Source organism: Raphanus sativus, chromosome 3 (genome assembly GCF_000801105.2).
Source record: "Raphanus sativus cultivar WK10039 chromosome 3, ASM80110v3, whole genome shotgun sequence".
In the NCBI taxonomy this organism is placed as follows: Eukaryota; Viridiplantae; Streptophyta; class Magnoliopsida; order Brassicales; family Brassicaceae; genus Raphanus; species Raphanus sativus.
This window is the reverse complement of record NC_079513.1, coordinates 24,478,366-24,499,705: the sequence shown is the minus strand read 5'-3', so window position 1 is coordinate 24,499,705 and position 21,340 is coordinate 24,478,366. Positions and strand designations below refer to the sequence as shown.

General features: G+C 32.5%; 2 protein-coding genes and 1 non-coding gene across 3 annotated transcripts; 1 reads left to right on the top strand and 2 right to left on the bottom strand.

Moving 5' to 3' along the window:
- Positions 1–9,518: 9,518 nt before the first annotated feature.
- On the top strand, positions 9,519–10,159 carry LOC130509377 (monothiol glutaredoxin-S2). The gene has a single exon (XM_057005258.1). The coding sequence runs from the start codon at positions 9,674–9,676 to the stop codon at positions 9,980–9,982; it is 309 nt and encodes a 102-aa protein (XP_056861238.1). The 5' UTR covers positions 9,519–9,673; the 3' UTR covers positions 9,983–10,159.
- A 1,641-nt stretch (positions 10,160–11,800) lies between these two features.
- On the bottom strand, positions 11,801–14,905 carry LOC130509376 (probable serine/threonine-protein phosphatase 2A regulatory subunit B'' subunit TON2). The gene is given in 13 exon segments (XM_057005257.1): positions 11,801–12,283; positions 12,556–12,748; positions 12,832–12,933; positions 13,028–13,103; positions 13,227–13,291; positions 13,375–13,507; positions 13,604–13,675; positions 13,770–13,859; positions 13,861–13,929; positions 14,009–14,107; positions 14,184–14,246; positions 14,343–14,434; positions 14,581–14,905. Coding segments are annotated over 13 exon segments (1,443 nt in total). The 5' UTR covers positions 14,723–14,905; the 3' UTR covers positions 11,801–12,036.
- On the bottom strand, positions 12,345–12,464 carry LOC130510298 (small nucleolar RNA snoR104). The gene has a single exon (XR_008943975.1). It is a non-coding gene; the product is annotated as a small nucleolar RNA snoR104 (small nucleolar RNA).
- Positions 14,906–21,340: the final 6,435 nt, after the last annotated feature.

Genomic DNA, 21,340 nt, shown 5'->3' with positions numbered 1-21,340 from the left:
TATTTAAGTATATAAATTTATTTCGGATACATTCGGGTACCCAAAATATTTCGGTTCGGATCGGGTTCGGTTTCGGTTCTTTAGATACCGAAATTTTGAACCCGTTCGGATATTTAATCAATTTCGGTTCGGGTTCGGTGCTACTTTTTCGGATCGGGTTCGGTTTTTCGGGTTCAGATTTTTTGCCCAGCCCTATACCCAAATGATAACTTATTTAAAATCATATGTCTGATTAAAATAATATAATATTATTAGTATAAATTATGCATACAAATTACAAATTAATTCAAAATTAAAATTAAATAATAATCAACTATTGTAACATATTTATTTATAAATATGTGTATCCGTGCATGAGCACGGGAAAATCACCTAGTATAGAAGTGTATGTCATATTGGTGGGAGTGAGTTTTGGGCTTTTTAAAAACAGTTTAGAGTTAACTAACCTACGAACATGTTTTTTTTTTTAACCTACGAACATGTTGATGCTAATGCTTTTGTCAATATGGCCATGTTTGGGAGGCCCTTTGTGCCTCAACTCTTAGAAAATACCTTGGAGATACAATTGGCGGATAGTCCCTCTTAGACCTGCGGAAGAAATATGTACACTCATTTTTGTTCGGCTTCCCGGGAGCTCCATCCTAGGTCTCAATTTTTATCGATCAATCACTTTGAACATGCATCGAACGTTAACTGCAATCATGTTAACTAACACATCATCTTTTGATAGCTTTATGACACACTGAATAGGGTACTCGGATGCGCCAGAGCAAGTATCACATCCCATTATTCCTCCAAAAACATATTGTAGTAGAATAGTAGTCGCTTACTGCCGACCTTATCCCCTGTAAACTATAAGAAGCTTATTCTGTTGCCTCCTGATGGACAAAATGCAGTGAATGGAACTTGGAAGGCTAAAAGAGTAGCNATATATATATATATGAGGTAAAAGTAGGTAAAACGTTGTTTGTGCATCAAGGAAATCTGTGAACTTTGCATAAACAAAAAAAAAACTTGTGAACTTCAGTGCGAATATTACGTTGCAATGTTATTTATTCAACATAATTGTATTGCTATACTTAATAACAGAATGTCCGCATCTGCATAATTCGTATAAAGGGTTATCTATATTTTCTTTAGCTAAATCTCTGGAAATCAAGTGGATAAGAGTAAGAGTAAGACCATACAACGATAAATAACTAAATCAATAAATAAATAGACCTATATAGTATATAATATATAACATAATAAATATTCATGTTGCCTTTTGGGATTACTATATAGCCAACAACATGTTTTTTTCTTTCTAATCTGTATTTTCGATGCAAACGAATCTACATGTTTATAAATTTTAAGGTGAACTTGTTTGACGCCACAAAAGGAGTTCCTTTTTCGAAAATGGATATTATACTTTTCTGAAAATTTGGAATTTGGTGCAAGATTTTTTTTTTTTGTAGAACATAATTCGGAATCCTTTTTGAGAGAACACGCGTTTTGTTGTCGCTGGTTTGATCATTTTTCGAGCTGACGCCAAACTCATCTTTTCAATCTGATTGCTCCACGTAACAATATCGATAGATAAACAGCAATACCCGAATATATGTAAATATAATTTATTGGTCCTGTTAACTTATTCTGGCATCTACGATCTACTTTTTATAATTGGATACATGTTTTTTTAAAAAAAAAAATCGATAAATGTATGCAAATTGAGTTTTTTTGTGTGAAAGGCAAATTGAGTTGCAACCATGCAACGTACCGACGATTGTACATACCATGGTAATATGTGATGCCACGATCCGTCCTCGCCATCTTATTTTTACCATCGTCATTGGTTATTTGGTTAACCTTTTTAAAGAACATTATATATCAACATTATATATATAGCGTGGCATACATGTAAGAAAAAGAGTATAATGGCACATATTCTATAAAAGATTGCTCATGAGTCATATATCTTATCCTGTAACGTACATTTTCATATACATTTCATACACAGCAAATTGGAATACTACATTTAACACTTGTCTAAAAGTAAAAACTAATTAACCCCTTGTGTGCAACCGTACGATTTTTGTCCCTCTAAATTAATTCATAAATTACTAGTTTATTTCTAAACTTAAAAGTTTGAACTTCCTCAGAAATTTATTATTGTATAATTCTTGAGATATTACTACAGTTTATAATACTTGAATCACATATCTACAGGCCTGCATATCTATCAAAATGTATTATCTAGAGGGAGATTATTATAATCATTATGCATAAGATCCCGAGTATCAAAACAAACTATAGGTTTCAGCCTCAAACATTCTGGTATTCAAAAAAAGAAGTATCAAAACAAACGTTTTTTTTAAATGATTCAGTTAGTACAGTAGTTAGGATTAAACAAGTGGTCATATAATTCATATTATATGGGGGATATGTTTGCAAACTATATATAAAATATCAATTGTACATGGGACTGTCACAAAACGAATAAAACGTTGTCGAGATTCCACCATGCATGCATGAACCCAATTAAGTTGGCTATTGGTCTTCTAGCAGGCCAAACTTTGAGGTCCAAGAGTCGTACATTGCAACCATCATCGAATATATTGAATTTTGTATTCTTACATATACGTATATACAATATATATGTCAGCAAATGTAGAAAGGATAGCATCTGCAGTTGGAAAAGAAATGTTCGTTTTGTTTATTGGATACATGTTCTTATACGTGCTTATAGCCATCAACACGTTGGAAAAAGATTCGATATAATTGTAAAATGTCAAAAGAGTCATAGGTTATGTGGTAATCTTAAAATCATGGGTGACAATAGCTAGGGTTACAAAATCCAGATTTTGATTAATCATTTTGTAAAATCTAGACATATACTAGTTTAATACGTGTTAATACAAACAGTAGTCTTCCGGCTTACCTCATGACTAATGATCTCTCCCAATTAGGTTTGTCCCTCTTTGTACAAAAAGTTTATGAGGTTCCTAGTTCTTACTACTATACTAGTTCTCGATCACAAAATGGCGGTAAATGTTTTCTTCAATGGAATAATTAACTATATAGTACTAATCGGACCTGCTTGACTTTTTCGAGTGGAAAAATAGGTTAGAATCATGTTTGCATATTTATAAACCCAGCTTTTCATTACCAGAAACCCTAGTCGAAACATATTATGTACTTGGAAAATCACCACAGACCAGCTATGTCTCCTTTTGTAATAATGCTGTTGAGAGTCGAGAATTATTAGCTGAATAATGTATTTTACTCTCAGAATAATGTTTGGCATGTTGCTATAGAATGGACCGTCTAGGCCACGCGCATCTTATCTGACCATCATGGGACCAGATCACGACATGGTCTAGTGAGAAGATCTACATAACTAACTGATCTTGGTTTTATCGTTTCTGCTATGTTTCGTCCCATCTCAAAGATCATGGGCTATATCCATGTCTTTGAAGTTTATGTGCATGAATATGCCAAAAATAAAACTGTATTAAAAACTTTAGGATGAATTTTCTAGATATAAACCAATATTAAACCATGATCGGTGTTCCAAACCGAATGATGGAAATCTAATGAATCTGCATGTTGCATGGCAAAGAAGTTATGAAAACGGGGACCTCAAGAGCATATATACATAAGCCTTTTTTCAAAAAAAAAGAGAGCATATATACATACAAGAATTTGTTTTTACTTTTTCATATGTATTCTCCATTCGTTGTCCTTAAGATTCTTTTGTCACAATGAAAGCTAATGAAGTGCTTAGCTCATATATATATAGAATCTCTCTCTTTTAATTATAAAAAATAAGCTTTTTGCGATTTACAAAATGTGGAAGTGGCGAGTCGAGAATAGAATCCTCACGTAGAAGAAGACGTGTCATAAGGAAAAAGAGACCCTATTTTGGATAACTAATTCTCCAACTCACAAGATGCCTCTTTGATAAGCTTTACATATTCCAATTTTGTTTTGAGAGGTAAACATATACAAGAAATATATATATATGCATATTGAATATGCAAGAAACCATGCTCTACTACTTTTAAACTTGGAATGATTATGCTAGGAAAGATTTAGGAAGCATGCATGTTTTTGATTCATGGAAAATTTGTGATGATATTATAATTGGGCGCAATTAATTAGATCAACTTAATTTAAACTAAAAGTCTAAAATCACATCCACTAATCTGCCACGACAAGGTGGCATGAATGATGAATCAAAACTGAACATAAAATGATTAGCGGTACTATAAAAAAAAATGAACTATGCAGTGCCTGACCATTTACCTGATGATATGCATGTTTTCTTTTTTTTTTTTGTATTCAAATCATGAAAACTATACCAATCAGTTGGTACTTATTAATGCACATGGTCCATTGGCATTGACCCCTATCCAGTCACTTGGGCTATAAACCAGTTATACCTCAATGTAACCTAGGTTTCCAAAGGGTTTCATCGGATCCACACACAATATTAACAAATATAAAGTAAAAACAAAATCCGTGAATATATTAGCGTGATTGGTTTCTAAGATCGCTTCCTGCCCTAGGCAATCTGCGAGATTCAGTAAATTAATCAAGCCATTTTTACTTTGTTGAGCCACAATAAGTTGTATATAAGCTATGAACAAGAACGACATAAACGTATGCTTCTCAAATATTAATCAACTAGGATAAGACATGCGCCTTGCGCATGGTGAAATATTTATTTTAAAATTTATGTTTTCATATTGTAAAATTTCATGATTTCTGAATACATGTGTTTTTGTGTTAAAAATATATTTGATATTTATGTTTTTTTCAATGTAGAATAATTAATTAAGTATAAATATTTGGTACACATAAAAAAATATAGAAATTCAAATCAAACAATTAAAATGAGATATCATTGATATTCTTATAATCATAGATTAAGGGTTATGAAAACATTTGATGGTATTTATAAGGAAAAACTCAACCGTATATATATAGTAGGCATAGATAGGTTTTCGGATTGTTTGGAAAGTTAAAATAATTAGCACTAATTATCTAAAAACCATATTTTAATGTGATATATTGAACCAATATTTACGTAAATTTTCAATAACTACCACAAACATATTTAGCAAAGTTGTTTTAAGTTGTCGAAATTTTAGACTTGGTGACAAAGTATATTATTATCTTAAATTAAACCTACCATATAGACTTCTTCAAAATTTTGTACCAAGCTTAAAATTTTGGTGGAATCATTAATTTGGTCAAAACGTTTCTCAACTATTCAAACAATATTGTATAAAAACAATTAATTTAAACTTACCAAAAGAGTTTGATACATAAATTGTGTATCAGGAAAATTGATTCAAATATTAGGATTTTTACTGTCTTCTAATGATCATAATACCGGCAGTTTACGATTGATCCTATTTCGACTCAATTAAAATTAAAAAGAACATTTAAACGACATTGATTATAGATAATCCGAAATAAATAGTTATTTTCTAATTAAACATATTGTATTGACAAATTTAAGATTTATATATGATTGAATTTTTTTACAATTTTTGTTTGTTTATATAATCATTTATATGTGGGGCTGATACATATGGATATTTTCTTTTACTAACTTGTTAGTAAATAAAATTTAAATATTTTTCGATTTTGAAGTTATACTAATTTTCAAAATATCAGATTTTTACTTTCGTTTTAAAATATAAGATGGAAAATTAAAATATTAAAAGACAATTACAAATTTGAAAACTAAACTAAAATTGTGTTTCTTTGCTATAAAATATTTTTTCTTTTATTAACAAAACAATTTTGAATAGCTGCGTCTCTTTTGCTATTATTTTATCAAAGCGTCTCTTTGTTATTAATTAAAAAAACAACACTTAGAAAATCATTAGTTTCTGTTTTATACCAAAAGCATGCAATACTTAGACCCATAATATATAGTAAATTTTGATTTAAATTTCTGTTTTAGTAATATGGACTAAGAGTATATCTTACACATTTTAAAAAAAAAATATATGTTGAATCACAATATAAATCAACCTTGAGCCATTTAAAGAAAGTATCATTTAATGAGATCGTTGAGTATTAATTTAATGAGATTGCCGAATATTAATTTAATGAGATCGTCGAGTATTAAATTTATCATATCATATACATTTATGTTTGGATTAATATAATATTTTCTAGAAATTGGATTTTGAACTTATTAATTTTTAATTAATTTTTATGGTGCCACGTAAACAAAATTAACATCATAATTAAGTGACACTTAAGCAAGATTTTTTAGTTAATACAAACTTAAGGTTACAACTTTTTAAATGTTTCTTTATTAATATATAGAGGATAATCATACTTTTTGGTCAAATTAAATAATCATACTTAGTACGCGTATCTTTACTTTAAATGCAAAAATAAATTTTCATATTTTGATTAGGAAAATCTCGCATAAATGTTGCTAACTATGAGTAACTTACTTTGTACAGAATAAGAAACTAAATTATTCTCTTTATTAATATAGTCAAATATATAGAGTAATTAATCACTGCATATTTCCAATTTTCTTATTGCGTAATGCAAGGATTCATATTTCTTATTTATGGTGTTCGAAACACTGTCATAAATAGGAAAATAGATTTATATGCGTAACTATAGTCTAAACCAATATTTGAGAGAAGTGAGACCAATGGCAAAACCTGTAATATATTTATTAAGTTAAGGATATTTCTAAATATGGTTTGAAGAGAATTGTGGAATAGACATGTCAGCATGGTATTGGGGTAAATAAGTATTAACTAAAAGGTTATTTTTTACTTTTCTTCCCTATTAATAAGAAAGGGATGATACATATTTATTAATTTTAATTTGTTCATAAATGTATTCACCTATTAATCAATAAAGGAAAAGTAATTATATGGTAGATTATTAGTCCAATATTGAATTTATTCGTTTTATATTAAAAAAGAAAGATATAAACTCGTGAGAATATTTTGAGTAGTAAATGTATTACTATCAATGCTCCACCATATATTCATATATTTCCATAAATTAAAAATCCAATTAATGTACAAACTTGTGTGAAGAAGCTTTAAATATATTGTTTTACCAAGTAAGATAAGCTTAATTATACGGTAACTGAAATTCCATATAGAGAAAAAATACTTTGATATAAATTTATATATTTCCGACTTTACAATATGCTAGATATATAGTTCCCTACTTATATTAAATTTCATATTCTCTATATATATATTCTCCATATTATTTATATGTGTGACAATTATAATAAATTAAATAAATATGTGGGCAGTCCTTCATATTTGTATATGAAAATATGAACACCAAATATAAATCATATAATAAAACATATCTTGTGTGGCTGCTTTCTCTGAGTTGGTATTCCATGAATGAGACTATTATCAAATTCTTGATTATTAGCTAATAATCAATAAACAACAATTCAAAAAAAATCAAGTCTATTCATTTACCAAATTATATAACTGCTAATCAAAAATATTAAAATAACAAAGGGTAACAAACAGCTGCATATAATATTCTTAAAAGTAAACATAAAAGAAATAAGGAAAGATACTTGTGGCCTAATTTGAAAAAAAAACCTATCGACTTAGAAAGGTAAAGCAAGTCAGTATTTTTTTACCGACTTAGAAAGGTAAAGCTGTGAATTAGAAAGGTAAAGCTCAAATTCGATTCTTAGTCTCTCGCAGAAAAACCTGTGAATTAAAAAGGTAAAGATAAAAGTAATATACTTAAAAGTAAACATTAAAAAAAATGTGAATTACAAAAACCTGTGAATTGGAAAGATAAAGCTCCACTTCGATTCTTAGTCTCTCGCTTGAAAATGCTCTGGTTAAAACCCTGAAAACCGTTAGACGGATTGCTATCAGACAAAAAAAAGGAGCAACATGTACACGAATTATAAGGAAATAAAAGTAATAGAAACCTTATATAATCACACCTACATGTACACGACTTATTTTGTTCGGAATGACCTCCACTATCATTATATATATTTTTAGATCTTGTGCACCAAGTTTAAATTTCCGTTAGTATTATGCAATTAATACCCGATATTTTTTTACTCATAATTGCCACTCCTTGAATGACAGCATAATTGTCTATTTTGAAAATGAATGAATGATATAAGGAATGATTGTTTAATCATTATGGACGGATCATAATTGTCAATCATAGTAGTTTCCAAAATCGAAACCAAATTAAAATCGCTCTACAAAGGTTGCTATAAATGTACACACGAAACTAAAGACAATAAATTAGTGGCATTAAATTAATACACGAAATTAAAGGCAGTAAATTAAGGTTGCTATAAACGGATGCATCATTAATTGAATGCGAATAATTCGGTTATGAGACTATATTATATAAGTCGATTATTCACATGTATCACAATGACATTCATATGTAATTATTCTAGTAAATTGAGGGTAAATCTAAAAATGGGCTGAGAATGAATATGGTGCCCCCACGTCAGCATGGCACACATGTAAATAACTTAAAAAACAAATGTTACTCTCAAAATTGCTCCTTGATTAATAAGAAGGGGATATATCCAATAGTAATCCGAGTATAGATTTTTGAAAACAATTATTATGAGTAGGATATAATTGCAATCTAAACAAAACTATAAAATGAAGGCTGTCTCCTAAAATGAACCAAAACTATAAAATGAACCACTTACATTTATATTTAAAATATTCATACTTTTCGGACAGACTAATATCATTATATATGGAAAGATCATAAATTGCCTAATCATTATAAAAGGATCATAAATTGCAAATCATAGTACTCACCAAATCTGACACCAAATTAAAGTCCACCAGCCGAGCTTCCCATATATAAACAAATGAAACAAAACACAATAAATTCAAACATTTAAGTCATACACGCAATTATATGAACGTTGCCATAAACGGATAAATCGGAATTGAATGCTAAATAATTCGATGAATTATATTAATGTTTGACGATGAGAGTATATTATATGACAATGGCAGACTTATGTAATTATTCTAGTGAGTTGAGGGCAAATATACAAATGGGCTGAGAATGAATATGGTGCCGACACGTCAGCATGGCACACCCGTAAATAACTTACAAACCAAAGGTTACTCTTTAAAAATGCTTCTTGATTAATAAGAAGGGGATATAATGGCTTATGATTTTTTATATTAATCGAGATCAGCTATAGAACGCTCTATGGAATCGTACGAACTAAGGACACTATCACCTTTTAGCCATGACTAAATACATATGAAAAAAATACATACATATGCCTAATGGACAGCTTTTTAAATAAAAAATACACTTTCGAAATCATCAGATTCTCTCTTTACTTAACATTTGTGATCCAAAATAAAACTGACCTTGTGTCGCTGTCGGAAGTGATATCGTTAGAAACAAAATCTTAACATATTGTCCGATCTGATCCAATAGTCATAGTCTTCTCTGCCCCTATATAAACAAGCTCTTCCAACCAATTTTATATCAACACATCATTCTCACAAAACCTTATTCTTCAAGTCCAATCAGGAGTTTTACTTTGTTTTCCCCTTAAATCTTTTCGATATTTTCTTTTGATTATCAAACTTGTTGAAAAACAACGTAAAGAAGAAATCTAAAGAGTTGGATACCATCAAATACAACAATGGAGATGATAACGAAGATGGTGTTGGAGAGACCAGTGGTGATATACAGCAAAAGCTCATGTTGTATGTCTCACACGGTCAAGACTTTGCTCTGTGATTTTGGAGCGAATCCAGCGGTTTACGAGTTAGATGAGGTGTCTAGAGGGAGGGAGATTGAGCAGGCGCTGTTGCGGCTCGGGTGTAGCCCAGCGGTACCGGCTGTTTTTATTGGAGGAGAGTTGGTCGGTGGAGCCAATGAGGTCATGAGTCTACACCTTAACGGATCCTTAATCCCGATGCTTAAGCGGGCTGGTGCATTGTGGGTTTGACTTAGTATATCTAACTAGCAACTTAACACTGAGTTAAGTACGCAGAATAATGTTTTTAAATTTTAACACATGGATGATCTTTGACATGGTGATATGATGAGTCCACGTCAGATCAATAATCAGTGTGTTGTCTTCTTATTGTACTTCTGAGGTTACTTATACATTTTTTTTTTTTTTTTTTTTTGTGCGACTTTACTTATACATTTTTAAAATGTGCAATCAATTATATGAACTTTTAAGAGAAAAATATATACGAATCTGAAGGAACTAATATAATTATAATAAACTGATTTGTCTTTACTCGTTTGTGATTATATTATCACTGTATGAATATTCATATTTAAATTCAGTAAAATGCACATTGTTAATAAAAAGAACAAGCTGAATGCAAGATGGGGCTGGAATTATATGGATTGTAAAGAAACTAAACTTTGTATAAGTAAAATATTTTTTTTATCAAAAATATCTGGTCAGAAATCCACAATTTAAATCAGAGCATAAAACAATGTTATTTAGTAAATATATTAATTAATAATAATTCACTAATTCTATAATGTTGATTAATATTGATGTACCATAATTATTACTATTGTTTTATTTGTAACTATGTTTTTTTCTAAATTAACCAAAGAAAATATGCTTTTGAACTTTCATTACATCATATGAAAATTAAACTTAAAAAAACTTAAATTAGTAACATAAGTCGCGGTAATTAGCGTTGTGAGATCCACAAAGGTGTCGCAACTTGAAAGCATTGAAAATCATCTGCCGAACTCAAATCACACTTCACAGAAACAGACAAAACATGTCCCCATAACTCAGTTACTTATGGAGGTTGAAGTGTTTCATCTGAAGCAAAGTTACAATCTCTAGAGAACAGAACAAAGGCCTCTGTCCTGAGACAAGATAAGAACCTTAAAAGACTTGTATTTTGTAATCTCTAAGAGATGAATGAAAACACCTGTCTATGTTTTTAGTGGATTTATGTAAATAAGAAATATATAAAATCTCAATAATCAAATCAAATTTTCCAAGAAGTCAAGTGACACTATAAACAGCCATTTAATTAATGTCAGTAACTAATAAGCTTCTTACACAAAGAAACACATGAGAGTCTAGACACGGAAAGTAACATTATCACTGAGACTCAGTAATCAAATCAGATTCAAGCAAGAAGTCAAGTGACAATGTCATCAGCCATTTTCTTCCAACTAATAAGCTTCTTATACAAAGAGTTACGCATATTAGAAGTAAATTTTACAAGGGTCAGTTTATATATAAATATTGATACATAACAATACGCATATAAGACAAAAAAATATAATAATATTTGTGCATAGATTTTAAATTTATACTTTTCATAAAATTATATGATTTTTAAGATCAAAGTAGTATCAAAAGATGTCAATTCAATCTTAAGTGTTTCAAGCAATAGGAATACATGTCATTATCTTAATCTAAGTGTAATCAAGGAATTGAGTCTGTGATTCAAGAAACAAAAGCAAGAAAAAAAAAAAGCAAGCAAGAACAACAACTAAAACTTTCAATCATTAAGGGGAAATAAAGACTCATTGATTTTGGAAATTAATGTTAGGATGCTTATTATATTAGCTTTTAATGATTGCTTGATTTAATCAAACCAATGAAAATTGATGCTTAATGGTTGATTGTAAATGAACATATAATCTTCATATCCTCTTGCTTGTAATAAAACTTCTAAGGACTCTTTAATCAGTGTCAAGAGAAAGCAAGAAACATATTAATATTATTAAGTTTTAATTATGATTATTTACCGAAAATATTTATAAGAACACTAAAGACAAAAGGTTAATATACTCAATGTGTGCATTAATGCAACAAATAGAGTTTTTTTAAGAAATGTGAAATCGAACCTGGAAAGTGGTTAAATACATGATTAATAGGGAATGACTGAACTTGTACGTAGTTAAAGAAGAAATTAAAAAAAAAAATCAGCAGACTCCCTAACTTGGTTTAATAGATCCGCCCCTGAACCCACGTGGCTTAATGTTTAGATACAACACTGGAAAATAACATCACTGAGACTCTTCCTCAGGTGGTTCTTCTTCTTCTTGGAGAAGGTTCTCACGGTTGTCATGAGCCCAGAAGCCACGAACATCTATCAGCATGCTCGCGACGGTTCCCCCTTGTTTACATCCCAACAGATCATCCAGAGTGATCTTCAATGGATCAGACGGTTTCACCATGTCCCAGATCTCGTCCCTAACGTCCTCTATGCACAGCTCGTAGTTCCCTCCTTCTATCCATTTCTGGTGCACATCTCTGCAAGTTCAACAAATGAGATTTGAGAGACTAATTTACAGGGGTGTGTTTTGTAATGCGCTAGTATCTTTGCAGATATGAGTCTCGCGGAACAAAGCTCAGCTACCGCAAGCAGGAAAAAGCATAGTTTTATATAGGAAGATTGTATCAGATAACATCACACAACTCTTTGATGCTTCCCTTCTTTTACTTCCATGTCTTTTTAAAAAGAAAATAACTAAAAAACAAATAGATTTAAGTCACTTGATAGAGAGAGAGAGAGAGTTATCTACCTGAAAAGAGAGTGAATATCAGCAGTGGTGAGAAAGCCTCTCCCTTGGAGATCAAGACAGCGGAATAAGTATGTCAAGCCCTCTGGTGTGTCTTTGTTCTCCAACGCAAGAACGAAATCTAGGAAGCTGTCAAAGTCCATTTCCCTGGAATTGCGTGAGCCGCTTTTGCCACGGCGGACATGCTCATCAAACACTACAAAAAACAAGCAAGGGGGTATGAAGAACCTGGTAGATACACAATTACTTCTATGACCAAAAAAGTATATGATTTCTTACCTCTTTCGATGAAAATCTCCGTCAGGGTCCCATCCGCGTATTCTTTAAGTTCTTGTTTGCTCAGCGATCCGCTACAATCTTTATCAAGTGCAAGAAACATATCTACACAAGGGAAGATAAAACTCTAGATCAACACGTAGACAAAACGAGACTTGTTTCCAGATTATCTGCAGGTATTAAAATATAGCACACTCACCACATATACGTTGAGCTGAAGTCAAAGAGAACCAATTTTCAGCCTGCTCTGTGTCTGTGACTTCCTCCTCGCTTTCCTAAAACGTAGAGTACCCGGGGAACAATCAATAAGTGCAACCGAAGTAACAAATAGATTGTAAAAGTGGAAATCTATAGACGATAACAGAAATATCTTTCAATAATCCTTCATCTAATCTCACCTGATGCAATTCCATTAGTTCCTGCAGACAGTTGCTGAGCAGTATCTTCTTAATGCATGCTTTTCCTGAACGCAAAAGTAGATTCCATTCAACACTAGGTTAAGCAAATTTCTCGTATGCTTCATAATTGTATGTATTTAGTGACTACCTCGCCTATGGGGATCACAGAAGAAGAAAAACTTTTGTGAAGCTATACGGCAATACATGTTAGTAAAAGCATCCGGCATATCCCTCAGTTGTGCCAAATTAGGTATTAGACCAGATATATAGGACTCCATTTCCTACAATAACAGCAAGGAAGGAACCTGAGATTAGATTTAGCAATTGGGCCAGTTCTAAACTTACAGCTTTTAGAGCCACTTGGGTGGGGTACTTACTTGAGATTGAAGGAAACCATCAGAATCTTCATCAAGCTCACTCATATCAATCCTAGCTTGTGTAAGCGACACCTGAACAGTGATAAACAAATGATCATCAAAACAAAGTATAAACTATGGCCGGTTAGAGTAAAGGACAAAGTGAAAAAAACATGAGGACACTCACCGTGCGCATCACATAAAGATAGAAAGGTAAAATAGCAATCCTTCCAGCCTCATCCTTCTCAAACTTCATGAAATTGGATGGGCTGAAAAAACCGACGACATTTGGGGCCGATTTGTTCGGTACATACAGAGGCAATGTGACAGAAGTCTTCATAGTTCATCTATATGGCCAAAAGATTCAGCACATCTCAGATAAACATAGTTTCAGCTCTAAGAGTAAAACTATAAGCGTGTGTGTACCTTCTCAGCACCAGTGCCATCATCAATCACACAGTTTTCTCTCAAACAATTCCACATAGCAGCCAAATCATCAGAATTTAACAAAAGATCCGATTGTTTCTGCAGAAACAAAGCAAAAAAAAACATTAAACATCTTTCTAAAGAACAATACGAGGCAATGAAGAAGCTATTATACCTTCAAGAAGCGGTATTTAGCAAGCCTCTGGACTCTTTGGCTAATAGATCCTTCTTCTGGTTTCTGAACAAAAGAGCAACGATGCAAGTTTTAAACATGTTAGTGCCGTGAAATGAGAAAGACAAAACATCTTATTAGAGTTAAAAAAAAAAACATTGCCTTCTTGTAGAAGCTTGGTATAGTGCCTGCTTCCTGACTTTTCTGCTGCTTGTCTTTGAATATCTCCAGCAAGATTCTCTTCGTCTCAAGCTCTGCAACGCAATAATAAACAAAAACCCTTTTATCAATTATACCAAAGTCAGAAACTTTACTCATTTTCATCACACAACGAAAACGAAAACGCGATTTGAAAAAAAAATCAAAACTTTATATGAAAGGGAGCAACTTTAGGACATACCCATGAGAGCTTCGGATCCTAGACCAGCGCCGGAACCAATGTACCGCCGTAGGTTTCTAACCCAGAGCATCGAGGAAGCCGGAGGGATCCTCCTCTGATTCGATGTGTCGTGGCTCTCGCCATCGCTAGATCCGCTGTACATTTTTGTCACAGACCTCAGAAGATAGATGTTAGCCCTCAGATGGAGCAGAGAGAGAGAGAGAGAGCTGAACAAAGGAATTGCAGAAAGCCCTAGTTAGCCTTCTCTTTCCCTCTTTCGAGCTCTCTCGAGATCCAAGCTTCGAAGGTATCCAAAGTTTCTCACTCTTTCCAAAATTAGTCCCTTGGTTTCATAGTTCTTTTGATTATTACCGCGTTACTTTATAAAATCATGATTTAGTACAAGAAGATGGATGCTCTCACACGTGTGGGCTTGTAAGCTGGGCTTCAACGATTTGTCCAGATGACTAGTAAGTAGGCATTTGAGTTATGAGTACAACCAAGATTATTGCAATTTTGACTAATCAAAGTCATGAATAGATGGAGATGGTGTGTTTAGCTAGATACTCCACATCGTTCTCACCAGGTGTGGATGTTTTTGTAGTATTGGGACCTTTTAGCTAAGAGGACAGAACTACTGGTTTAATACATTACCTTCTTTCTGAAAATTATCAAACTGTTATATGTTATTGAAAATGAAAAACTTCCATTTTTCTTGTGCTTTTAGATATATGATACTACACCACATTGACCGGCTGCAAATGAGCTGTTATAGGAAAATTATTTGATTAGTTTGCAATTATCATTGCTTTCTTAGTTGTTAGGTAATATCTTCTGATTACAATGAGGCATAATAACTTGATAATATTTTTTTTTGGTGTAGACTTGATAATATCTGGGTCACAAATAGAGAAGATTCATCTGAAATACGCAAACTGCTCGACTGTGTGTTTTTCATAGTGTTCTAAAAATCCTTAGGTGGTGGTGGTTAGGATTTTGGATTGAAAATTTTGTTTCGCTTATATCCGATTGCTGATCAGGCTCGGTCTAGAAACATGTTTCGCTTATATCCGATTGCTGATCAGACGTACAACGGTACAAGTACCCGTATTCAAATTCAGCTAAAGATACCGGATCGGTTTTCCCGGTCTATTTAAGAGAAGAAACTGGAGTTGCTTATCAGCCGTCCAATCCATACAAGAGATATCTTCCTTTTGACCACGTCAAATCAGACAATCACTTCTCTCTCTCTCTCACAGTCCAAGTGGACTGCATCGCTCAAATTACGACACGTAAGCTGAGTAAAGAGCAAGATTATCGCTGTCCTTAACCATGTATCTTAGCTCATTTACAATTAAAAGAAAAAGAAAAATATCTTTTAATGTGAAGGACGTCCTTAGTTAAGGAACAAAAGAAACGTCCTTATGGGACAGGTGTCAAACACGAAGTATCATCTCTATCTCTCTCTCTCTTCCACTGATGAAATCAGTTGGTTTCAATTTCTCTATTGATCTCTCCTCGACGGATTCCACTCCTCCTTCTTGATTTATCTTCTCCTCGACAACTCCACGACTCTGCCTCTGTTACTTGATCGTCGATTCCAATACCATATATCTCTCTCATAAGATGGGTCTCTGGGTTTTGTTTGTCGGATCTTGTTCTCTTAACACCTCAACCAGACGTCGAGACCGAAGTCAGAATCATCTCCTCTCCCGAACGCACGACGGAACAGCGATTCGGACTCGGTGACGATGCCGACGTCTTTCACGACGGGCTCGATCGTGGGGAAGAGGTTTTACAAGAAGGTGACGACGAGAGATGCAGACGATGGGAATGGATGGACTGTGATGCTCGATTACAGAACACTCATAACTCCTTCGAAGAGACCTCTCAAGCTTCCTTCTTTGGCTCTCGCCAAGGCCATCGCAGCTGACTGGGAGTATCAGGTTTTGTTCGTTTTCAAAGTCCATCTCTTTCGCTTCTGTAAGCAATGTGTCTAGTGATATGGAGCTAATCGGTGATGGGTTTGCTAGGATTTAGCTTGAATCCTTGCAATTGGATCTGTTCATTGTTGTTTCAGCCTAAAGCTGAGATCTTTCTGTCAATGAACAACAAACCAGAGTTTTTAGTGTTTGATCAAAAACGGGTCTGATATAAAATTGAGCTGAAATTACTTGTACTCTAGAGTTCTTTTAAGTCTCTAATGTTTGATCTGTTTCAGGGTTTTGTGATCTGAGTTCTGTAATAATATGATTAATAGTTTGAAAATTGGATTAGTGGATGTGAACTTGGTTCTTGAGATTTTAAAGCATTAGACCTGGCCTTCTCTGCTCGTTTTCCTCTGTTTTCATTTTCAAATTCGATCTCTTTTGCTTGATAAATTTACTTCTCGAAGCTATGTATCTAATCGATAATGGGTTAGATAGGAGTTAGGTAGAATCCTTGTAACTGGATCTGTTTATTGTTTATTCAACCTAAACCTGAGATCTTGCTGTTCTTAGTTAGTTTATGTCAATGAACACCCAACCAGAGTTGAATAAACAAAGAACAGATCCATTTTGGAGTCTCTGGTGGTTTGATCAATAATGAGTCTCTTCATTGTTTATACAAAAGTAAAGCTGAGAATTGCTGTTGTTTGTAATCTATTCTTTTTAGGATCTATATTTGATTTACTTCTGGGTTTTATGATTTGAGCTCTATATGTGACCAATAGGTTGAAAGTTGGATTAGTGGAAGCGAGTTTGGTTCATGAGATGTTAAAGCATTAGACTTGGCCTTTCTCTGCTCATTTTCTTTTGTCATTCTACTTAATGTTTGTGCTGCGACTGATCTGGTATGAATGCAATGATAATGTGTAGCTAGCAGAAGGAATCAGACCATTCACAATGCCGCTGATGAAACTAGCATGTACTGCACTTGAAAGAGTTCTTCTTACACGCTCAAAGATTATTGAGCACAACTGGGAAAACTGATTTTTTAGTACCACAACATAAATTTGTCTTAAGGTCTCTTTATTACTTGTCATACAAGTTTGTGCCATGAACTGAACATTTAATTTACTAAGAAACAATTAAAAGTCCTACCAATAATCAATCATTTTGGAATTTTTCCTTAACTTTGTTTCTTAACATAAAAAATTAATTAAATAATCTAAGGACTCAAAACTAAAGACAACTGATAATGATGCTCTTAGATGTTGAAGAAAATAAAAAGAAGCTGAGTGTTAGATTAGTTAGTAGGTCCCACGCTTACTTTGTTTCCTCAATGTCGCGAGCGGCCACAGTATCTTATGTGTCATGGACTGTGTCCCACATAGTATGCGAGTACTAGGTTCAGTGGGACTTCTTTTAGCTAACGTGTCTAGTGTCTACTCATCATTGGTCTCCTAGTATCCAATTCTGTTTGGTTTTTAGAGTTGTCCTGTTTAATTTCTTGTGTTGCATCATTCCATATATAATTTTCTGGGAATCGTAAATATAATTCTTATGGAATGTTCTATTTATTTGTTTTTAAAAACAACAAAAAAACTTAAATCCTAAGTTCTGTTTAAAAAAATTCCTAAGTTATAATACGTAAACTTGAAATTAATTAAAATCTAAATCTTAAACTAAATCATAAATCCTATGAACTAAACTCCATTTCCGATAATAGTTGTTATTTTATTAATTTGAAAGAATTACTCTGTTCATCGTTTTCTATACAGAATAACGTATAATATTAGTATATAGAAGAAAAAACAACTATATAACATAATATACGCAATTAGCCAAATATTATTCATAAGTAGCTTTTATATATAAAAATTAAAGAGATAAAGAGATGTTGAAAGACACATGGAGCGCACGAACATAATTTAGGAGATAATTATGATGTTCACGTCGCTCTAGATGCCACGAGTGTGTTTGTTTGATCATCTGACATTAATTTAAGAAAACGAATAGTGCAAAAGGATCAGAACTTCTAACTTTCCAGTTACCTACATTCTAGAACTAGAACTAGTAAGTATAATTATTAATCTACTGTACACGAGTGACGAGTGTGGTAAAAAAGAAGTATCATCCTCTCTATCTTAACACTATCTTTTTCGAGATTTTGGGATGTATATATCTTTAACTTACACTTGGTTTACACAAAATAATTAACGACTGGAACATTACAATTTTTCCTTTTCTATCAACAGCTAAAATTACAAAATTTCATTTCATTGACAAAAAAATAAAAATATAAAAAGCATATCTAAATGATTTTGGATCGGATCATCCATAAAATATACAAGAAAAACTCTCCAGAGATGTGAAAGATGTTCTACTAGAAATCATGAATGTACATAGTTTTGGATCAATTTTTTTTTCACAAGGTGGATGTGCTGCTGAATTAAAATTTACTATGAACCGAAGAATGTAACAATAGTAACTTTTTAATCTGTATTTCCATGATATATAATTCAATGGCAAACTAATAGTGTGAAGCCCCACCTGGCTTTTCTGTCACAGTGTTTGGACTCTCGTCAAAGTCCAAGTTCGTTCGAAGACGACCTTTACCCTAAATCCAGGGACATCCTTTTGACACAAAAATAAATTTTAAAAAGACATCAAAATTTATTAAAATTTTCAAAAGAAAAGGTTTTGGCTGTTCATTAGCTGTTCAAAAATTTCTGTGTTTTTCTTTGCCTTTTTTTGAGAAATGTGAAGAAATTCTCCATTCCTAAACTCAAGAAAGCCTCGATCACGTGGAACTTGACTAAAAGCTTTCACCCAAAAGTGTTCAATAGTGCAATCCCAATATCGTGCCGGGCACAATGCCAATTGGATTTGTCATTCATATGTTTTTTTCTCGTATCATATGTTAATGAGTCATTTACCCTATTTCGAAAACCCACGGTATTGTTTTCTTTCTCCGAGATTTTGAGGAAAATTTATACTAACTTCGTATCTTTCAACCACTACAACAATCCAAATCAAATGTATACACTTATTAGTAAACAATTATAAAAATACATGGAATTATATAACCATTTAACTAATGCGGAGTTGTTTTTGTAATCTAGCGTTATGACCAATCTGGTTATCACTCTTGATAATTTATAAGATAGGAAAGTGATCTGCGTCTTTACGTAAATATAATCATGAACCAACTTACAATTCAAAGTGTATCATGTATTCATGTTCTTAAGAAAATACTATATATAGGATGTAAAGGACCACTAAAAGTCAATTAAAATTAGCTGTAGATGATTTGATAACATTATCACTGATTTTAGTTTCATTGGCAATGAACGCAAAGTATGATGTATACTAGATGATAGTCAAATGGAAGGCTAGTCCCACGTGAAGGTCATAATATGAGTGGATGAGTCAAGGGTCGACGTCAGATTAGTATATAGCTTAAACTTGTCTCTAAACCCAATTTTTTAAAGTGATGAAGAATATTAATAAACACACCAAATCAAACATTTATTACTTTGTTATAATCATTGCATTTGAGAGCTCTATGTAATTTGCGGATAAGAATCATTCAGATACAAATTATTCCTAGCGATGCAGATTGTTTAGTTCATATGGTATCCTATAACTTATCTCGGTGCACAACAACTTCATTTTCAGAAAACTAAATATCGTTAGTAATCCTTGCGTACAATATTTTTGTGTGTCTGGTAAATTGCACTGCCAAGACCCAGGAAGATAGCGACAGCGGTTATCATGGTCCGACTACGGTTATATTACTGTTGTATTAGTCAAAAGATAAAATCCTAAAAGAGCCAAAATAAGTAGAACTATATAAAATATTATTTGTTTGACTAACTTTTATAAGAAAGAATATAATTTTCATTCCCAATGCCATTTAGCAATGTGTAAAAAGCTTGCCAACAATTGTCACAGTTCCAAGCCTTGATATAAGGAGCTCATCACACTTTTGTACCGTAACCCATTCGGTTAAAAGGCAAAACATTTCATTCAAAAGAAGTTATATAGTTTACCAGGCTTATGTAACATAAAAGGAGAGAAAAGGAGGAGAGTTTGGCTAATCTTATGGCCTACGACACCTTTTCAGCTAAAAGTATTACATCAAAAATGAAATCTTGGTAAGAAGTAAAATTTAGCAACACTCTACTTCTTTTACCTGCCCGTTTGTAGTTAATAGAAACCATATCCTAGGTAATGATGATCTAGTTCTTTTCAATATGCTAACAAAAACAATAAACGTATTATCAATCCAACAACGAATCAAACGCAAGTGTTCTCGCTCACTTGATAATTAAGTTTAATTAAAGTATTTGATCTTAAACCGAAGTTCGATGTTAGGGCTAATAGTAAATTTTGAATTATTAACATTTTTGAACTCAAAGTTAAAGTCGTGTTGTAGTTGACCATGAATTTTTTTCTTGATTTCATGTTGTCGGTAAGACATTAATTTCTGTATGCAATCACATATGACGAATAACTTCTCAAGCTCATGTATACCTATATAATCCTAGAAAATTACAAACACAAAGAGAATAAGATTGTTGTTCACTTGTGTTTGTTTGCATACAAGGACATTGATACAAAAATGTCCACTGAGATATTAAATTAAAAACCACATTTAACCACTCCCATTGAATAAATCATTACAAGATGACAAAAAAATCTATATATTCTCATTTCTATTTCCGCTTAAAATGCGGTCACCATGTGACTTGACCAGGGGGCATCTGCAGGTAAGTTAATTACATTAGTACTTATATTTGATTAACCAAACTAAACCACATTAAAATATGAAAGGAAAACACTAGAATGTCGCT